This window comes from Ursus maritimus, unplaced genomic scaffold (genome assembly GCF_017311325.1).
Source record: "Ursus maritimus isolate PB19 unplaced genomic scaffold, ASM1731132v1 scaffold_31, whole genome shotgun sequence".
Lineage (NCBI taxonomy): Eukaryota > Metazoa > Chordata > Mammalia > Carnivora > Ursidae > Ursus > Ursus maritimus.
This window is the reverse complement of record NW_024425675.1, coordinates 2,438,202-2,458,676: the sequence shown is the minus strand read 5'-3', so window position 1 is coordinate 2,458,676 and position 20,475 is coordinate 2,438,202. Positions and strand designations below refer to the sequence as shown.

The 20,475-nt window shown below is 36.6% G+C and overlaps 1 protein-coding gene across 13 annotated transcripts in view; it reads left to right on the top strand.

Moving 5' to 3' along the window:
* CREM (cAMP responsive element modulator) overlaps positions 1-20,475 on the top strand; it is a 69,324-nt gene that overhangs the window by 16,724 nt on the left and 32,125 nt on the right. For 10 of the 13 annotated variants that reach the window (XM_040645243.1, XM_040645246.1, XM_040645249.1 and 7 more), the window contains 2 exons: positions 2,051-2,174; positions 19,225-19,371. In XM_040645243.1, the coding sequence (XP_040501177.1) occupies positions 2,051-2,174; positions 19,225-19,371 (271 nt within the window). Of the gene's footprint in view, positions 1-2,050; positions 2,175-13,927; positions 14,018-19,224; positions 19,372-20,475 lie in introns of those variants that run through there. The other 3 variants (XM_008683936.2, XM_008683935.2, XM_008683934.2) reach the window with 1 other exon arrangement.

Genomic DNA, 20,475 nt, shown 5'->3' with positions numbered 1-20,475 from the left:
TACGTGGTGAAATTCTTCTCATTGTTCAGTATATGTTTATATGACTGCATCCTCAGGCAGATGTAATCATTACTTCCTATGTTTCCTGAAGTATTTTATACATAACATCCTTTACACAATTTAAGAAGTTACTTTACATGTGTTCCTTATGGGTCTACCTGGTAGAATTTACCAATAAGCTAAGTTTTTTCCTAAATTTTAATATACATCAGAACCTCTTGGATATAAAAAAAATTAGATGCCCCAGAAAATTTGATTCAGTAGATTTGGGGTTGAGCCTGGGAATCTGCTCCCCGCCCCCAACAAGTACTTTAGTTACTTCTGATAGAGGTTGTCCAGGGACCAATTAATGAATGAATTCCTTCAGGGCAAGGGCTACAGTTTACCCACTTTTATATTTTGGGGGCATGTCATGTAGATGGTGCTAAATAAATGTTCCTAAAATGAATAGTTCAGTGGGGAAGGCCTTCTAGCCTATAGTGTTTGAGTTGAGACTCAAGTTCTTGGCAGAGCCCTTAAGAGAACTTTAAAAGGTGTAAGAAAACAACTCAAGTTGTTTTCAGAACACGACTTTTAGGACATGCCTTGTGGGAAAAGAATTTTGGTGGTCAGATACTTTTGGAAGATGCTGCCTATTGGATTTGCGCCCTCCACCTCCTGAAGGCACACTAGCATATTCAGACTTCTGAGAAGTTCTGCAGCAAAGAAAACCTTTTAACCCTGGATATCTAGAACTTTTTCACTAAGTGTTTCCCTCACCCTCTTTTTTAGATAATACCTTTTCATTACCTGCAGAACTACATGTTTTGAGGTATTCTCTTGGGAACTATTCACATAAGCAAATGTAGAGCTAGAAGAATTGGTTCATGCAATTTTTATTTTATGGTTTATGCAAAAAGTTTATGTAGGGTGATCTATACTTGTCTAGGCTGTTCTAGAAAATAAGAACTGAAAGATAAAGGAACTGGGGAATAGTAAGGGAAAGACATCTTTTCATTGTAGACTAGATTTTTATCTTTTATAATTGCTCTAAATTGTAATGTTTAGTTATAAGTTTTGAAATGATTTTCAATAGTGAGAAGTAACTTAAGTGTAGTATAGATGGGTTTGAGAGTGAGTGGAAGGTTTGGATTCAGATGATGAAGGTACTAGAGTGCCAGACATTGATGAAAGATTTGTAGGATCTGGTCACTAAATCTGGAAAAAGGATTTGGATGTTTTCATTCAAAGTTTTAAGTGGCTTGCGTACTTTTTGGCTATGTATTTAGACTACTAAAGTGAGAAAAACACATTGTATCATTAACAGTTGAAAAGATGTGTAACAGCAGGGAGAATAGTTCCTGTAAGTTTTTAATATTTGGTTTTGTTTAATTTATTTTGTTTGTAGTTTGTATTTCTTCTAGTAGGATAAAATTCATTATATGGTTTATCTTCTATATAGAAATAGAAATCATTAACTTTAATGGATATCATAGATAGAATTCTGTCAAAGCTTTTCTGGAAAAATTTGATTCTCCTCTTTAATGAAATGGGAAGCTGTAGGACATGTGGTCAACTCTGCATGATTCAGTTTGAGAGGCTTGTTTATCAGAAACTGGTTAGTGCTGGCAAAGCTAGACACATCTTTATATTATAATGCATTTAATTTAGACCATGGGGAAGTTCTTTGATACTGTATATTATGAATCAGGTACCTTAGGCCTTGAGAGTCATAGAATGTTTATACTTGCTGTAAAATAGAAAGCCTGCTTTTTTCACTCATTTATACTGGAGGGCTTAAAATAATTGTCAAAGAGACTTTATTATAAGATTAACATTTTTTTTAATAAGTTAATTGCCGTAAAACATTTTGCAGTGCTCCCTGCAATGGTAATGTTCCTATGCGGTGAGCAGAGTTAGTTTGGAGAGTTAGGGCTCTGTCACTGAACCTATTTCTTGAAAAACAAGGTAGTACAATTGATGACAGAAATGAATACCAGAAGACCAGGTGAAAGCAGAGAGATCTTTCAGATAGGGCCTTAATACTTCTTCTTTTTTATTGTCTTTTCAGACAAATGACCATGGAAACAATTGAATCTCAGCAGGATGGAAGTGTAACAGATTCTGTGGCAGAGAGCGAATCTGCTCATATGCAGACCCAGACTGGTCAAAATTCAATCCCTACTTTAGCTCAGGTAAATTTAATATAGGCAGTAGGCAGGCACTGATGGAAGTTAAACTATATGGAAATAAGTATGTGCAGATTCTGTTTTCTTCAGGTTGATCTTAAGTTTCCCCTGTTCCCTGGTTATCAGCCACTCTTACTAATTAGATTTCAAAGAGAAGATACATATTTTAGTTACTTTGTAATGGACACTTTGCAGTGCTCTCTCCACCACAACCACTATGCAAAAGGAAAAACAAAAACCTGCCTACAGTATATAATCTTCAAATTATTGTTTCAGAAGGTTGGTAATTCCACGTTGGTATAGTCTTAGATTCTTAGCTGGAAATATGACAGAACTCTTATATTTGCTTGGTATATATTTGGTTTGACCTTTACTTTCTTTTTAGTTAGGTCTTTGAACTGGTTTCATTTAGAGACCACCAGAATGAGTGAGTGCTTGGTTTTCAGCTCCTAAAATTTATTTCTGAGATATCTATAAAAATATGTAGTAAAAACAACCACATTCATTTACTTATTTCATCAAATATTTTTTGAGTACCTCCAGCTTTCGGCACTATTTAGATACATGGGGAAATGTAGTTTTTGGCTTTAAATATCTCATGGTGTAATAGGGAAGACAGGTAGTTGCATGGTAGCTCCAACAGTATAGGAAGTGCTATAAAATGTTAGGTACAAAATGACTAAGGCCACGGAGGGGGAGCAGCCAGGTGACTAGGAATACTTTATGGAGGATTTTGCTTTTGAGCTAGATGTAAACGGTGAATAGGAGTTTGCCACGTGGACAAGGATAGGGAAGCATCTTCTCGGTCAGGGAAGAGTGTGTACAGAGGCACAAAGCCAGAGAGTGTACATGGTGTCAGGGAACTATGGGTAGAGAGGCTAACTGGAGCCTAGCGTCTGGGCTGGGAAGTTGACCAGGTAAACATAAGCAGAGGTGGTATACATTTGAGAGCGTAGAGTATCCTGGATTCTAAATATTCTTGAAGCACAACGTTCCCTGTATTTAGAACACTTATATTTGTGTGGACTGTGTGGAGGTTGGGTTGGAAGTCAACCAGCCAGTAGTGGAGACACCTTTTGTGTGGAGTCATGGTAGTGTGGGATACAGTGCAGTTGTGAGATTTTCGTAGTATCTTGAAGGGAGGATAGACCCAGATGGCTGACTGGAGGTCCAGGGGAACACCAGGTACTTCCTGGGTTGTTTCAGACCAGACTGGTTCCTTTGAGGTCTTTTCTTTCCCAAGACTGGGCCCCAAGCACCCAGCCTGCTTTTCGTTCCTCCTTCAAACTCCTAACACCTACTCGCTCCCCGAGGGTTTTCTCGCAAGTATTCTGTGGAGCTGCATCTCCCTGGCAACACCCTTCTTTGTTACCCTGGAATACAGGGAGGGATGCAGACCTTTTGCTATTTAAAGGGGGGGCAGCCCTTTTCTTATTAAAAAAATGTATGTTAATTGTAGAAAATGAACAAAATATATATTATAAAGAAGAAATGAAAAACTATCCATAATCTTAACACCCAGAGATTTCATCATTGTTAACATTTTGCTATATATCTTTTAGTCTTCGGGTCTTTATGAAAAGAATACAATACACATACATTTTTTTCATAAATTTGCGATCTTCTGGAGTTTTTATCACTATGATTCCTGATCTATAATTCTGCCCTTCTTTGCCAAAGTGGTAGTTGAAAGCAAATCTTCCTTTTGTCTCCACTCCCCTCCCTTTAGGTCCTGGCTCACTGACCCTCACATAGCCTTCCCTCCCTCTTCTGGGCCTGCACAGTCAAAACAATACATCTCCATTGTCTAAAAATGATAATTTGCGGGGCGCCTGGGTGGCTCAGTCGGTTAAGCGTCTGCCTTCGGCTCAGGTCATGATCCCAGGGTCCTGGGATCAAGCCCCACTTCAGGCTCCCTGCTCAGCAGAGAGCCTGCTTCTCCCTCTCCTTCTGCCTGCTGCTCTGCCTACTTGTGCTCTCTCTCTAGCTCTCTGTCAAATAAATAAATAAATAAATAAAATCTCTAAAAAAAAAGTAAATAAAAAAAATAAAAATGATAATTTGCAATCCTGAGGACCTTCAGCCTAGGTGACACCCAGCTCCGTAAGCGTCAGTCAGAAGTTGCTAAAGAGTTCAGGTAGTATGAAGCCTGAAAAATAACCTTGGATTTATGAGAGTTTGGAATTGAATAGGAGTCCAGTGAATAGAAACTAGGTTTTCATAGACTAAAGAAGAAATAAGAGGAAGAAGAGGTAGAAATTGGAAGTATAGATTCTTCAAGAATTTTTTCCGTAACGTAATAGAGAAAGATGAGTCTGCGAGACAAAGGGGTGAGGACAGGGGTGTGGCAAAATGGAGTGTTTTGAGGAAGATGGAAAGAGAGAGAGAGAGACGCAAGAAGGCTGAATCAGGTTTAGGAAAAAACCTGTGGTTTTCTCAACTAATCAAATGTTGGTATTCATTAAATCTGGATAGCAAGTTCATGGCCTTGCTATGGTATTTTCTATATGTCTTAAAGATCTGATCAAAGAATAAACTATGGTTTTTATCTTTCACAGATTGGGAATGTTGAGAGATTAAGAAGTAATCTGTGTGCTGGATTCATTGATTACTTTGGTTAACTAAGAGTTATCCTCTATGCCATGCATGGATCATGATTTTTTGAAGAATTAGGACACAATTCTTAGCAGCCAGAATTTTCTAAACATAATTGGATTCTAAACAATTAGGTTCTTGTGATGCCTGAAGCTGTTCATTTGTGAGTTTTCATATGATGTGATATTATATGATAGGATTATGGAATCAGATTGAAATCTTTATTAAACCTATAACGTATGCTAAAAGTGACTGACTCTTCTAAATAATTCCTGATGTCCTTGTATACTTGCTGTTTGTTTCATTTTTTTCAAAGAGGACTATTTGGTATAGATAGGAATTTATAACAATTTCCTTTTTACATGGTCAAATTATCGTTAACTAGTGTGGGAACAAAAGGTGTGACCAAAAGATTCAGTCAGTTTGATCCTTTGCATCTGGTCACTGGATAGTAGTAGTTTTGAGTACCATGGGCTTTCCAAAGCTTCTGCCCAACAGGGTTGCTCTGAAAATCATCACATTCAGGAAGATATGACAACTTGAGCCTGCTCTTGGCCCTCAGGCCTTCGTGTGCACCAAGGGAGGCTAGAGTTTTAAGTTTCCAGTTTTTCTGTTTTATAACTACCCAGATAAAAATGGAATCTTTCCTTTCTACCTATAGTCAAAAGTAAATAGAAGTCACAGTGGTGATAGTGTCAAAGAGCTGAAAGCAGGAGTTGCCATAAACAGATCCTGGGGGTGGCAAATAATTGAGGTTAAATTGTGAGTTGGCTTTCTTCTTGCCTGAGATATTTTTTATGTTGATTTATTTTTAATTGAAGCTGCTTTCTTGTTTGTTAAGCGTATGTGTTGCTATGTAAAACTAGTTTCCATTTCCATCCCCCTCTGCTCCTGGAAAACTCTTGGTAATAAGTTGGAGAGTTTATTTTAAATAACCAAGCCAGGAGAAAACCCGTCCAAAAGCCAAAATGGTGAAAAGCAAAATTACTATATATATATATATCTTGCTGTATATACAAGTAGTTTTAAAATAGCCACATACCCCTTGGAAATAATAGAATCCTTTAAAAGGGTAATGGAAAGTTAAACTTTGTTTTAAAATGTAAGATTTCAAACATATACAAGGTAGAATAATGCTGCTATGTATATAAATTTATATATACATAAACTTGATAATTACTAAGATTTCGTAGCCTCATCTATCCTTTTTTTTTTTCTTTTTGTTGAAGTATTTTAAGCATTTCTGCAGATCTCAGACATCATGTCATTTTACTCCTACTTACGTCTGGGTATGCAACTTGTAAAAGATTATGGACATTTTTTTATGTAACCAAATGTCACTGTCATACCTAATAAAATAAAGCATAATTCCTTGCATTGATACGCATTTCTTATTCACATTTCCCCATTTGTCTCACAAATGTGTAATCTACTCTGAAAGCAAGAGTGAGGACACCCTGAACTTTTCTTGTTGGAAGTCTCTTGGGGATTATTAATGTCGCCATGAAGATCTGAATAGGTGAGGTTATCCACATGGAGCCCCTGGAAAGGATGTGCTTTAAAACTAGCTTTCCAGAGCTTCATTCCTTGTAGCTGCTGATGAAGCCTATGGGCCTGAGGTCAGCACCTCAACTCTGAAAGCTGAATAACTCTTTTTATAAATGACCAGTTCTCTAGGTGTCAGCAGAGATGAAAGGAGCAGAATCACAGGAGTCCTAGAGCTTGAAGGAAGCTCCGGAGATCATCAAGGTCAGCACAGTGCCTCAAGAGAATTCGTTCTAGTATAAAATTTAACCTTCCCATGGACCTGTGTATTTTAGACTATAGGGAACAGATAAAACTACTTGGGAATGTTGTTCAAGGATTATACTCTGCTAATCTCCTTTCTTATCCTGTCTGTTCTAAATGCAAACAATATGTAAAGGAGCACCTCAGAGTAAAGTCGTCCTGGCATGCGGTGAGGGATTGAAGCAGGAATGATTTAACAAAGGATACATTTTAATGTATGAGTTCTGTGTTTTCTATTTCAATCTGGTGGGAAATTAGAATGACATTTCTCATTGCCTTGCCTGGCTGTGCCAAAAATCCATTTTCTTGGTCCTAAGTAGGACCAGGAAGGATGTGGATGGCTATCAGAAAACAAAACAAATGCAACATTTGCTGTTGATAATGGGTCAGCAACGTCATATTTGTATATTAAAGACGGTCTGCATTATGTTAGGTTGGTTTGGTGTATTTACTGTCAGCTAAGTAGATCTAATTTAAGCTTAGTGTTCAATTGAATCTTGTTTTTCAACTTCAACATACTAATTTCTTTACTTGAGTGACTCTTACTGAAGGAGGAAAATGTTCCTCTTAAGATTTGGAGGTAAAAATTTTCATTTCGGTATCGACTTGCTGTTGCTCCTTATTTTTATGTATTCCTTCCTCTGGCTCTTTTTCATTGCTTTAATTTTTTTATATGATATTTTACTTCGCTTAGAATTCTCTCTAAAAATGAACAAAAGTTGGAAGAAAAAGTAAAACAATTTTTTTCAGTAAATGCTAAATCTGTGTCGTATGATGTTCTTTAGTCAACTAATTCAAGAAAAGATGCTGTTTTAAAATGTAATTCATTCTTGAAGGTAATTCAGGGTTTGAGGGACGTAAGTTAAAAGTAATTTGTGAACTGCTAATAGTAAGGATCATTTTGTTCAATTTGAACAAGAATTTGTTATATTATCTGTACTTGTATTTGTAATTTTGTATATAATAGCCAGCACATTTCTTTAAAGGTTAGTTTTTGGCTTTAGAATGCACTCTGTTTTCATCTTAATGATACTACTTTGAATAAAATTTGATATTTCAAAGATAATTTAAGCACGTATAAAGCAATCAGTCAAATTTCAGAAAAAGATTTTGTTTTTATACTCATAATCAGAAAAAATGCATACAAATTAGTTTTAGTGTTGGAGAGATTGTTAAAGATTTTCTGTCATTTACAATGATTTTCAATGAGGTTTGGATACCTTTTGTTTGATGTTCTAAGTTCTCCATAGAGAGAGAGGTGATTTGTCACTAGCAATAATGGGAAAACAACGGAGTATAAACATAGTTATTCTTTTTACCCTTTTCTCTTTGATTTTTTTTTTTTCTAGCAGAAGAATAGACTAAGGGAAAGATTTATAGGAGAGCTGTTGTTTAAGGGACATAGAGTTTCAGATTTGCAAGATGAAAATGTTCTGAATAATCTGTTTCACAACAGTGTGAATATACTTACTACTGAACTATAAACTAAAAGATGGTTTAAGGTGGTAAATTTTATTCTACATTTTATTTACTACAGTCATGAAAAAAAAGAACAATGAAAAGAGTAGACTAGACATTGAAATTTGAAGAAAAAGAATGTTAATTTTTGTAGTTTGTCCTTTAATATTCAGAGGTTACTTTGCCTGATTTTAATTTTTAAAGTTATTATAAGCTTTGTAAACCCCAAGCTGTTAAAAGAATTACATTTGTTAAAGGAATTACAAAACACAGAGGCTTTTGGAAATTTTCACTTCATCGATTAATTATGATGACATCTTAATAGTGTTCTTCAGAAATGTGAGTTTTCTGAGCCCTGGCAGAGAGAAACCTCTAGTGTTCTCCAAAAAGACATGGGAGAGAAAAGTCTGCTTATGGTAGTGAATGTATTAAGTAGACATACTATCAGATAAAGATGATGCAAGCAGAAATAGTTCAGGAAAAAAATTTACCTTCAAATAGGTATGTTCTATATACAGCAGTAGACTTCTATTTCGGCAGATAATAAATACCTTTTTAAAAAAATAATGGTTATATATTTGATATCAGATATGTTAATACACTATGATAGGTATTGCTTGTATAAGCTGGTCTCCTTAGGTCCTTATTAGAACTTTTTGGTTTTCCCTTTTTTAAGGGCTTGTTTACTACTTTGTACTTGGTATAAGGAAAAAGAGTCTTAATGTAAACATACATATACACAGTTTGAATTAAATGTAGTTTGTTTACTTGAAAGTAGTGGTGCAAAGTATTTTTTGTACTATATTTTAACACTAAAGACAAAATTTTTTTTTTATATTTATTTATTTTAGAGAAAGAGAATGCAGTGGGGGGGGGGGAGCAGAGGTAGAGGGAAAGAGAGAACCCCAAGCAGACTCCCTGCTGAGCACAGAGCCTGACGTGGGACCCAATCCCACGACCCTGAGATCATGACCCGAGCCAAAATCAAGAGTCAGTCACTCAACCGACGGAGCCACCCTGGTCCCCTCAAAATTATTTTCCTAATATTTATGTATAGCTTTACGTTAATACTTAATAAACTGAATTCTTCGATCCTCATAGATTAAGATAAAGGAGATGATGTGTGAAGTGCAAGTACAGTGCTTGGCACAAGGTCAATGTGCAGTAATTGTTTGCTTTTATCATTCTACTAACTGGCCTCAAATGGGTAGAATGTAGCAGTTAGGCCAGTGGTTGCAATTAGGCTTTAAGATGAAGTGGCTTATGCTGGTTTAAAAATATGTTGTTTTAGGAATTCATTTGAAAGTAATATAAATCTACTTATTTTGCTTAAATAGACCTCCAGAGGGTATAGAAAAAGAAAGATACGGGTGCCTGGGTGGCTCAGTGGTTAAGCGTCTGTCTTGGCTCAGGTCGTGATACTAGGATCCTAGGATAGAGTCCCACATCGGCTCCCTGCTCTGCGGGGAGCCTGCTTCTCCCTCTGCCTCCCTCTCTCTCTGTCTTACACAAATAAATAAAAAAATAAAATATTAAAAAAAAATTTCATAGTTGTTTTATAAGCAACATTCTGATATGTTACTATGAACTTATTTTAAATGGTATATTTTATGCTCCTAAATTTTTGTACTTTGGATTTCTTTTAAAGGGATTTTAAAACATTGCAAGAGTTTCTTTATGCCATTTTGGCTCCAAAAATCTAAAATATAATTTATTACTAGATTTTAGATGTCACGTTAAGACCGAGTTTCATTATAATGCTTTTTTAGGAGCAAAATTCTCAGACTTGCCTGTGTATGAACTCTGACCTTTGGACTGAAACTGAAAAAACTTAAGGATGCAGTTTAGTCTAGCCATGTTTTGTTACTGATTCAGATTTTGACTTAGTTTTTTGTGAATCCTTGATTCTTCTTTCCCCACCTGAATTTTGAGGAAGACTTTAAAAAGTATTTTAACCTTTCCAAATCAAAGGATTAATACATGTAAATTGTTTAAATTCCAAATTCTTGACTAAATTACTTAAATGCAACAATGATAAAAATAACAAAAGTGAGTATTGAATACTCAGTATGTGCCAGCCACTTTGACTCTGTCCTCACAACAACTCTGTAGATAGGTACTGCTTGCTTTCTCCTTAGCAGTTGTGGAAAATAAGGTATAGAGAGACTGAATGAATAACTTGTCGGTCACACAGCTAGTGAGAGGCAAGGCCGAAATTAGAACCCAGGAGATCTGGCTTTAGATTTAATTAAGCACTCTACTCTTTATTACTTATAATGCATAGGGTACTCAGTGTGGAACCAGACCATATAGAGGGCATTACTTTAGAAATTCCATCATAATTGACAATAAGTATGTTATATATTGTTTCTGTAGAGCACTGTATATGTACATATGTATATATAGTGTGTATATATGTGTGTATATATGTACATATACATATACTGTTACGCCTTCATTATTCAGTGGCAGATTAAGATAGTTCCATATTTAGATCCCAACTCAGCTTCTGATCTGGGGTATGTGAAGAGCATAGAAAATCTAAATTTTATCCATTTTGATGTATTAGTAGTTGTTTCCATATAATTTCTGGCATCAGTTACCATTCTATGTGTTGAACCATCACTCTGGGGCCAAGACTATGAGAGCACCCAGAGCTTTAGAATTATGTTTTATAAGATAATGAAGAAATCAGTCCCATTGCCTTTGATAAAATCAATTTATTGAGTGTTTTCCTGACAAGTCAGTTAATTATTATATCCACGAAATATGGGGCCATAGTTATTGCTATTTTTTGTTTGTGGTAAAAAAATACATAAAATCTACAGTCTTAACAGGTTTAAGTGTACAGTTGGGTGGTGTTAATAATACGTTGTTGTGAAACAGATCTCCAGAACATTTTCCTCTTGCGAATCTAAAGCTCTATATCCATTAAACAAAAACTTTCTTATTACCCTTGCCTTCAGCCCTGCTAACTACCATTCTACCTTCTGTTTCTGTGAACTTAACTACTTCTAGATACTTCATATAAGGCGATGCATCAGTATCTGTCTTTTTGTGACTGGCTTATTTCACTTAGCATAATGACCTCAAGATTTGTCCATGTCATAGTCCATGGTAGGATTTTTTTCCTTTGTAAGGGTGAATAATTTTCCTTTGTATGTATATACCACATTTTATTTACTATAACCATTTTATAAGAAGTTTACTTATTTATCTTTTAAGTAATTTCTGTACCCAGTGTAAGCCTCGAATCCATGACCCCAAGATCAAAAGTCACACATTCTTCCACATGAGCCAGCCAGGTGCCCCTATTATTGTAACTCTTAAGGTTTTTAGGTGTTTTTGTTTGTTTTCTGATTTTTGTTTTTGCCAGCTCAGTACTCTCTAGGACTTACACAAAGTTATTGGTAGAAGAAATAAAATAATTCAAGTGAATTGAAGTTAGCTTCATAGACATTCTTATATAGAGTTTTTTGCTCGGAAATAAAGATTAACATGAAGCTTGGCTAATAAGTGGTTTTGGGCATTCATTTTGTGGTTCCTGGCTTTTGGCATATACATTTCTTATTGATTATTAGAAATGATCTATATGATTGTTAAGAGTAGTTTTAATATTTACTGTTTGTTCTTGTAAGAAATCTGCTGGATATACGCCCTTTTGGGCTTAGAATCTCACTGCAACTTCATTATGTGCGCTTATTACTTGCATCTGGCTAGTAATTACGACCAATTTTAGTGTCAGCCTTACTGAAACCAAGTACAGGAGTGATATTTAAAAGTTCTGGAGTTAAAAGAATTTTACATATCTACAAAGATAATATTCATTTTCATAGTACTTTAAAAATATATTATGATAAATGGGGGCGCCTGGGTGGCTCAGTCGTTAAGCATCTGCCTCTGGCTCAGGCCGTGATCCCAGCGTTATGGGATCGAGTCCCACATCAGGCTCCTCCACTGTGAGCCTGCTTCTTCCTCTCCCACTCTCCCTGCTTGTGTTCCCTCTCTCGCTGGCTGTCTCTCTCTCTGTCAAATAAATGAATAAAATCTTTAAAAATATATATATCTATTATGATAAATGAAACACATATTGGTTAGAATATAAAATGATGTTCCAACTGCTACAAATAGGAAACTAAAGATACTCTACAGATTGGGTAGGAAAAACAAATCAGCCGGAGCATTGTTTTTCAAAGGATGAAGAACCCCTAATTTTAATTTGTCCTCAAAAGATCATCACTGCTTATTGGAAATATAATGAAAATAGACTGTATAATTAAAAATGATTTAATTTTGATATTTGTTTTGCTTTCAAGGAGAATTTTTTTAAAGCTTTTATTTATTAGAGATTGAGAGCGGAGCATGAGTGAGGGGAGGAGCAGAGGGAGAGGGAGAAGCAGACACTCTGAGGAGCAGGCAGCCCGATGTGAGGCTCAATCCTCTTACCCCGGGATCATGACCTGAGCTGAAGGCAGACACTTAACCAACTGAGCCACCCGGGCGCCCCACAAGAGAATTTTTTTAAAAACATTTACTGTTCAGCCATTTATATTTACAATACCAGAAACAGTGATCCACTTCCCCCTTCTCATTTTATTTAGGTTATAGATTTCAGACAGTATCTGTTTATGCTCTACACGTACAAAAAGCATGTAAGGCAACAGCATTCCCATATAGTTCTCTTTAGAATTTTAACACAGATATAAAAATATGAGTTTTATGTGGCTAACTCTGTTATTAATAAATATTTTCAACTGAAATTCTCAAGGTAAAATTAGGTAAAAAAAATATTTTTAAATTTAATTTATTCATTTGAGAGAGAGCAAGAGAGCATGAGCAGGAGGAGGAGAAGAGGGAGAGAGAGGGGGAGTAGCAGACTCCCCACTGAGTGGGGTGCCTGATGTGGCGCTCTATCCCAGGACCCTGGGATCATGACCTACCTGACCCCAAGGCAGACGCTTAACCGACTGAGCCACCCAGACGCCCATAAAATTAAGTAAAATTTAACTGCACTGAATTTTGCAATCTGTTAGCCACACTTAAAAAAACTCAATGGGAAACAAAGACACTAAAATGAGACCAACTCTATGTTTTTCATTTTGTGTTGTCTTCATTTAGTGCAATTAAGCACAACTTTAAAAAAATAAAATGAAATATTTTGCATCTTTATTCAAGTGTTCACTGTCATTATTTTCCTGTTTTCACCTTAAAATATTTGAAATATTCTGTAAACACTTTTTTTTTCTCACAGAAGAAACAGACTCTTTTAAAAATCTTGTCTTAGGGGGCACCTGTGTGGCGCAGTCGTTGGGTGTCTGCCTTCGGCTCAGGACGTGATCCCGGCGTTCCGGGATCGAGCCCCACATCAGGCTCCTCCGCTGGGAGCCTGCTTCTTCCTCTCCCACTCCCCCTGCTTGTGTTCCCTCTCTCGCTGGCTGTCTCTCTCTATCAAATAAATAAATAAATAAATCTTAAAAAAAAAAAAAGAATCTTGTCTTAATACACAGAAATCAAGATAGTTTTCCAACTTCTTGCTTAGAGTATTAGTGGATTTTAATTTTAGTCCTTAAAATTAACATAGGTAAGGTATAGATTTTATTTCTCAGGAGCGGAATTGATAGTGAAATCTGTTATATTGTGAATTCACATTTTTTTTCATCCTTTATTAACTGTCTTGAATGCAGGCCCAGTAGCTCTGTGACATTTGCCACTGTGCTGTGACATCATAAACCCCATCATAAAGGAACCTAGCTACGGATTGGAGGTGGTCTACTAGGTGCGAATCAAGTGCTGTGTTACAACATTGTGAGGTTTTCCCAGTTACAGGTGTCATTATAAGGGTTTTTTTTTTCTTATTGCAAAGCCAAGTAAGGCTGTCAATTGCATCATCATAACTTCAGATTAACTAGTATCTATACTGGGGTTGTTGGTGGATGTGGTGGCATCAGCATAATCTATGTTTCAGGCATCCTGTAGACGAGGATTATTCAGGGGATCTGGAAGAAAAGGTAAATTATGTCTACTACGAGTTCATTCTACACGCTTGTAGAGCCTCATAAAAAGAGGTATAAAAATTATGAAAATTTTTTTTGTTTTTTGAGCAGCTGCCTACGTGATTGTTGGAAAGTGATGAATATACTCCCAGATCTTCCTATGGCCTTCTCCCTCTCTTCAGTTGTGCTTTTTATGCAAGCATTTCCTCCTCTGAGAAGCTTTCCACAACAGGTGTATTTCGATTAGCCTTCCACACTACCCCTGCCTTGTAACTCTCTGAACCCTTACACTGCGTCATTTTTCCTTTAAGAATTTAACTCCACCAAAAATGATGTATTTGTCTTCATCTATTTTTTGTCTCTTTCTGATTGAAGAGAGCAGAAACTTTTCTTGTTCACTGCTATGTCCCTATTGTCTAGACTGGTCCACACAGCAGGCTCCTGATACATATTTGTTGAGAGAATAAAAGAATGAGTTAATTCATAAGTGTGACCTATTTTGTGATATTTTTTGCATATTAAGTCTTGGAATGACTATTTGATGTTTATAAGAAATATTTCTTTATTTCTGCCTGTAGTATGCATATTTTAGTTAAGATGAACTGACGTTTGTGTCCCTGTTCTAGTGTCTTTTAGGAAAAATTGTTCTCTTCTTTTTCCAGAGCTTCTTTAGAATTCTGTTTGCACATTAGGAATAAAGTAATTATAATACTCTTAATAGATTGCTCTTAGTATTTCTCAGATCTTTGTTTTCTAGCTCTAAAGCATCAGTCAAATAATTCTCCTTATTAACATTTCCACCTAGTTACCCTACCATTGCTTTCAATCTAGCCTACCTAAAACTGAATCTACCACCTTACACAAAACAAAAAGATGCTTCTTTCTTTACCCACTTTTGGCTTTGGAGCCTCCATGCACGTTCTTGAATCATTGCCAGTGTTCCTTCTATGCCATCTGTGTACAACACCATACTTCAAGGATGCTGGAGATTCCGTTGTGGCCCGTGTGCTCAGTATAATAATAATACTGAGATGATAAAGGTAGGGAGCCACATGAATTTTTTTTTTTTTTAAATGAGCAACAGTAAAGTTTAGCCTGTTAACTCTACCAGTACAGTGATAGGCTTATTACTAGTCACCAGTTTTGGCAAAACCAGCGAGAATAGAATGTCTGAATATAGAATGTCTCTAGATCTAAGGGTTTTTTGTTTTTAAGGATACATCTGAATTCTCTAAAGTATGTCACTTGTGCAGGGTCTCAGCCTGTATTTCCACAGTTTAACAAAGCGTTGTCTCATGAGCTTTTGCACTGTCCAGAGTTTGGACATAGAGAAATTTCATTGTAGTTATAGAATTCCTATAACTTACCTCCAGAATTCTAGGAGTACAGTTTTGTATTAGTGGCTACAGCTCCTTTTCCACAGCAGGTATCCTCGACACTAAGCCATTTTGATAGAGTGATTATTTAATAATTTAAAATCTTGAAAATTATACTTGAAAGGTCATTAAAGCAACTTAAAGCATGATTTGTATTTACCAAGACCTCACAGATCTTTCTTGAGTTGTTCAGTTCTTTAGAATATCTAATGTCTTTAAAGCTGGGGTATTTCCCCACAGAAGTTGAATGTGGGCACGGTCCAGCATCTCAATCCACAGGCGCAGTCTGTAATGCCTGTAGTACTCTTGGGTATAATTCATGTTCTCTTTCACGCAGTCTCTGACTCACGGACTCTCTCAGGGGCGTGGGTATGGTGGTTCTGGCTGTGCTGCTGTGCTGTAGTCGAAATCACAGCCTGCTTCAATGCTCAGTTCTTTACGCTGTGAGCCGGGGCCTAAGGGCTACATTGGGATAGAGCAGCAGTTTTCAAAATGTGTGCAGAACCCTCGGGGAGACTCTGAGGAGACCTTCAGGAGGTTTGGGAGGACTGTTTTCATAATCATGCTAAGATTTATTTTACTTTTTCTCTGTAATGATATTTACACGGATGGTATAAAAACAGGAGAGGGTGGGAGTAAAGCTATTGGTGCCTTGTCTGCCTTCGGCTCAGGGCGTGATCCCGGCGTTCTGGGATCGAGCCCCATGTCGGGCTCCTCCACTGGGAGCCTGCTTCTTCCTGTCCCACTCCCCCTGCTTGTGTTTCCTCTCTCGCTGGCTGTCTCTGTCAAATAAATAAATAATATTTTAAGAAAAAAGAAAAAGGTCGGTTTCATATAAAATACCCTGATGAAGCAGTAAATATTACCAATTGTATCAAACCTTGACCCTTGAGTACATGTTGTTTTAATATTCTGTGTTATGAAATTGGTATGTTTACTGAAAGCGTTTCTGCTGTGTAGTAAAGACTGATGGTGTTCCTGAAGGAAAACATTTGTGTAATTGTTTGGTGAAATGAACTAGCTGGGGTTTTTTCCACAGGACATCAGTTTTCTCTAAAAGAATAGCCAGTAGCCAAACTATGGCTCTTCAAACTTGAGCATTTGGAAAACAGTTTCTTAAAAGCAAATGAAGTAAGCTTGTCACTTCAAGGAAAACAATTGACAGTGTTTATTGTCTGTGATAAAGTTCAAGCTTTTAGGGAGAAGTTTTGAATTTTGGAAATCCTGTATCTGCCATTGTGAGCTTGATAGCTTTTCACTATTTATAGTGTTCTGATGAGATTGATGTTGATTTTAATGAACGAGGTTTTCTGATAAAGTATCATGAAATATGTCAGCATTTGGGAAACCTGCTTAATTCAGTGAGCCGATATTTTCCAAATAACTACTGAATGATGTTACAGAATCATGCATGGGATCCGTTCAAAGTGCAGGATTGTCAATGGATTTTAATATAACTGATACGGTTTCAGATTCCATGTTGCAGCTGATCTTTATGAAACAGCCATGTGTTGAATTTTGGTGTAGTAACAAAGAATAATATCAGTGGTTTTTGGAAGGAGCTGTTATAATACTCTTCATTTTCCAATGGTATATCAGTGTGAGGTCCAGATTTTCTTCATGTATCAACTAAAATATTGCAACAGATACAGTGCACAAGTAGGTATGAGAATTTAGCTGATTTCAATTAAACCAGACATTAAAAGAATTTGTAAAAAAAAATAAAACATTGATACTCAGGTCACTAATTTTTTTGTTTTGGAGAATGTAATTATTTTTAATAAAACGCTATTTATGTTGGCATGTATTGGAATTTTTAAGGTATAACAATTTTTCAGTTTTAATTTCTAATATGGTTAATATTGATACATATAACCAGTGGTATGCTGGAGCTGGCTTGTGAGAGCCAATTGCCTGCATCTTTTTCCAACTTTGTGTTCAGTGTCCTCTGTTGGCAACTTGAAATCTGCCATAGCCCGAGTTTCGCATTACAGAAATCAGCAAACGTTTCAAATCAAGGTTCTTCGTTCCCCAGCACTGATTGTTAGACGTTTACGGCATCCGACTGGATATAAATCACATAAACAAGAGCTCTTTGAGTCATCAGTAATTTTTAAGAGTGTAAAGGTGTCCTGAGAGACTAAAAAGTTTGAGAATTATTTGTGTGGCAGAAGGAGTACCTTTTGGTAATTGATCCACAAAGAGGTGGATGCCTTTTTATTATTCATATGGATTTATCTTTTATGCTGCTTTGTCATTTCTAGAATAAATCCTTCCATTGTTTTTTTGGTTTTTTGGTTTTTTTAAACTTCTGGTTGTTAAATGTGTTTGTTCTACCATGATGTAATCTTTTTCTTTCCCCTAAAATCTAAGGTAGGCAATAATACTCCAGGGGCAGGTAGGCTGAACTTGCCCCTTGGGCTTTATGTTGGGTGTCTCTGCCCTTTTCTGTTAGTATGCAGGCCTAGCTCAAGTTGTGGCTTCTGCACAAAGCCTGTACTTACGGTTCAGACGCATTCTGATCTTTCTGTTCTGTACCCCCGTGGCTTTCGTGGCCTACACAATGGAGCAGTTTGTTCCATACCGCTTGGTGTGCTATTGTTTCTTAGGTGTTAGCTTAATCAATTTTACTTTCTACCCTAGTGCACCTAGTACAATACTCATCACATAGGTTCTCTTTCATGAATGAAAGATTTTTACTTCTGGATTACCAAAGAAGTTTGCTTTCTAAGGAAATGATCTTATAAAAAAGTCTTATAATTATTTGTTATAAGCCCAGTTTTTAATAACTGTTTTAAAGTATAAGTAGATTGGAAATCATTGGTGTTTCTTAAAGTGAGACCCTATGCAGAGGCTTCCTTCAAAGTTTATTTTACGTCTTGTGGTTCTGCCATGCATGGGAGAAACTGGTAACTTATTTCACTTATTTCATTTCCGAAGTCTTTGACTTCTTTCAGTAAGTCATAATGAATAGTAAGTGAAGTAGGAAAATGAGGCAAAGTTTCTAAGATTCAACTGGCCTGCCTATAGGATTGAGTTGTTGACTATTTAGAAAACTTGGCAGGTTTTTAATCGGGCGGAGGGGCAGTGGAAGTACTGTGTTTTGCTGGTAGGGATCTCTGTTGAAAGCATTCAGGGGTACTGGGAGATGGTTGTAATTTCTTTGTGCAAACTAAGCAATGGTTTTGGCCCTTTCTCTAGATGCTGGAGGTAGTGGGGAGGAAAACTGTAAGAGGGACATCCCAGATGAAGGCACGCACTGTCTCTGGATCAGACACACTACGGGCATGAGAAGTCCTGGAATTCCTCTGGCCTGTGCCTTTTTTGTGATTATGGGGGCATAAAAGTAACTGTGATTTTCATTAGTATAGAGACAAGGCATGAGCTTGCATCTGGAGTAGTACCAGAATATCCTATTTCAAACGTTTCTTTTATTAAAAAATAATTCACCATATTTAAGTTCTGTCTCCCATTTCTGTCAGGAAGTTGGAGAGGGTAGTTTATACCCTGGCCTAAATAAGGATTCACTGTTAATAGTCGTGAGGTCGTAGTGAGGTAGTTTAACTGCTTTAGAACTTTGCGCTTGGAACATTCTTAGCCATCGAAGCATGGGAACCGAAAGTGTGGAGCATGGGTTCTTTAATATCTATCACATCAGAGAATGACTGTTCCAGGACAGTAACCACCTCCTAATGGTAAGTACCCCAGTGTGCTTGTCATTGCTTAGAAGCGGGAGAAAGAAAGGACAAAATGGCCAGTCATAAACAGTGAATGGTCTTTCTTTTAAAAAAAACAAAAAACAGAAAATGGGCCAGCCTTAATCCTCAATGATGATCATTTTTGCAGGTTTCTGTAGCTGGATCAGGCACCGGAAGAGGCTCCCCAGCTGTAACTCTTGTACAGTTACCTTCGGGCCAGACTGTACATGTGCAGGGAGTGATTCAGACACCACAGCCATCGGTTATTCAGTCGCCACAAATACAAACTGTTCAGGTCAGCTTCCTGCCTGTGTGATTTGTCTTTGACTTTCTTCAGTTTTTTTTTTTTCTTATATTAATTCATCTATCATCTTTTCTTTTGTGTATGCTCGTCTTTTTATTAGAAATTTGGAGGAATTTCCTTTTCCTATGTGAAGTGCATTGTGCCCTGCTACATAGATACATAGATTTGACTTAAGAGTTGCAGTTTTGTTGTTACCTCTTAATTTACAGGATGAGTAATTGCCAGATGAGTAATTCTTTGAGTCATTGCTCCATGCTCAAACTCAGATTTATTTAGCCAAGCTCTCCAGTGGTACTTAAAAATATTTTGAGGACTCTTTGAAGATGTCTGATAAACACAGCATATAAAGATTACTGTTTTCATATACTCACATTAGTAAGTAGGTGGAAGTTTATTTTTTATTCAATATCCACAACTTGTAGGAAACATGGGATATTATGGTCACCTTGGTCCCTCTCAGATAAAACCTTGGTTTTTGTAGACATGGTTATTATGGTTGTGATCCAGATATATGTTTTTAAATTTATTATCAGAGTTGATCACAAATCCTTAACATTTCTTGAAGCTAAAACTTTTTTTTGCATCAATAGACGTAGATTAAGTATGAATTTTTAAAGTTTTTATTTTAATTCCAGTTAACATACAGTATAATATCGGTTTCAGGTGTACAGTTAGTGATTCAGCACTTCCATACATCACCTGGTGCTCATTACAGCAAGTGCCCTCCTTAATCCCCATCACCTATTTCACCCATCCCCCCACCTACCTCCCCTGTGGTAACCAGCAGTTGTTCTCTATAGTTAAGAGTCTGTGTCTTGGTTTGTCTCTCTCTCTCTTTTTTTCCCTTTGCTTCTTTTGTTTCATAAATTCCACATGAGTGAAGTGACGTGGTTTTTGTCTTTCTCTGACTGACTTATTTAGATTACCAGTATTATACTCCCTAGCTCTATCCATGTTGTTGCAAATGGCAAGGTTTCATTCTTTTTATGGTTAAGTAATATTCCATTGTGTATATATACCACATCTTTATCCATTCATCACTTGATGGACACTTGGGCTGCTTTCACAATTTGGCTATAGTAAATAATGCTGCTA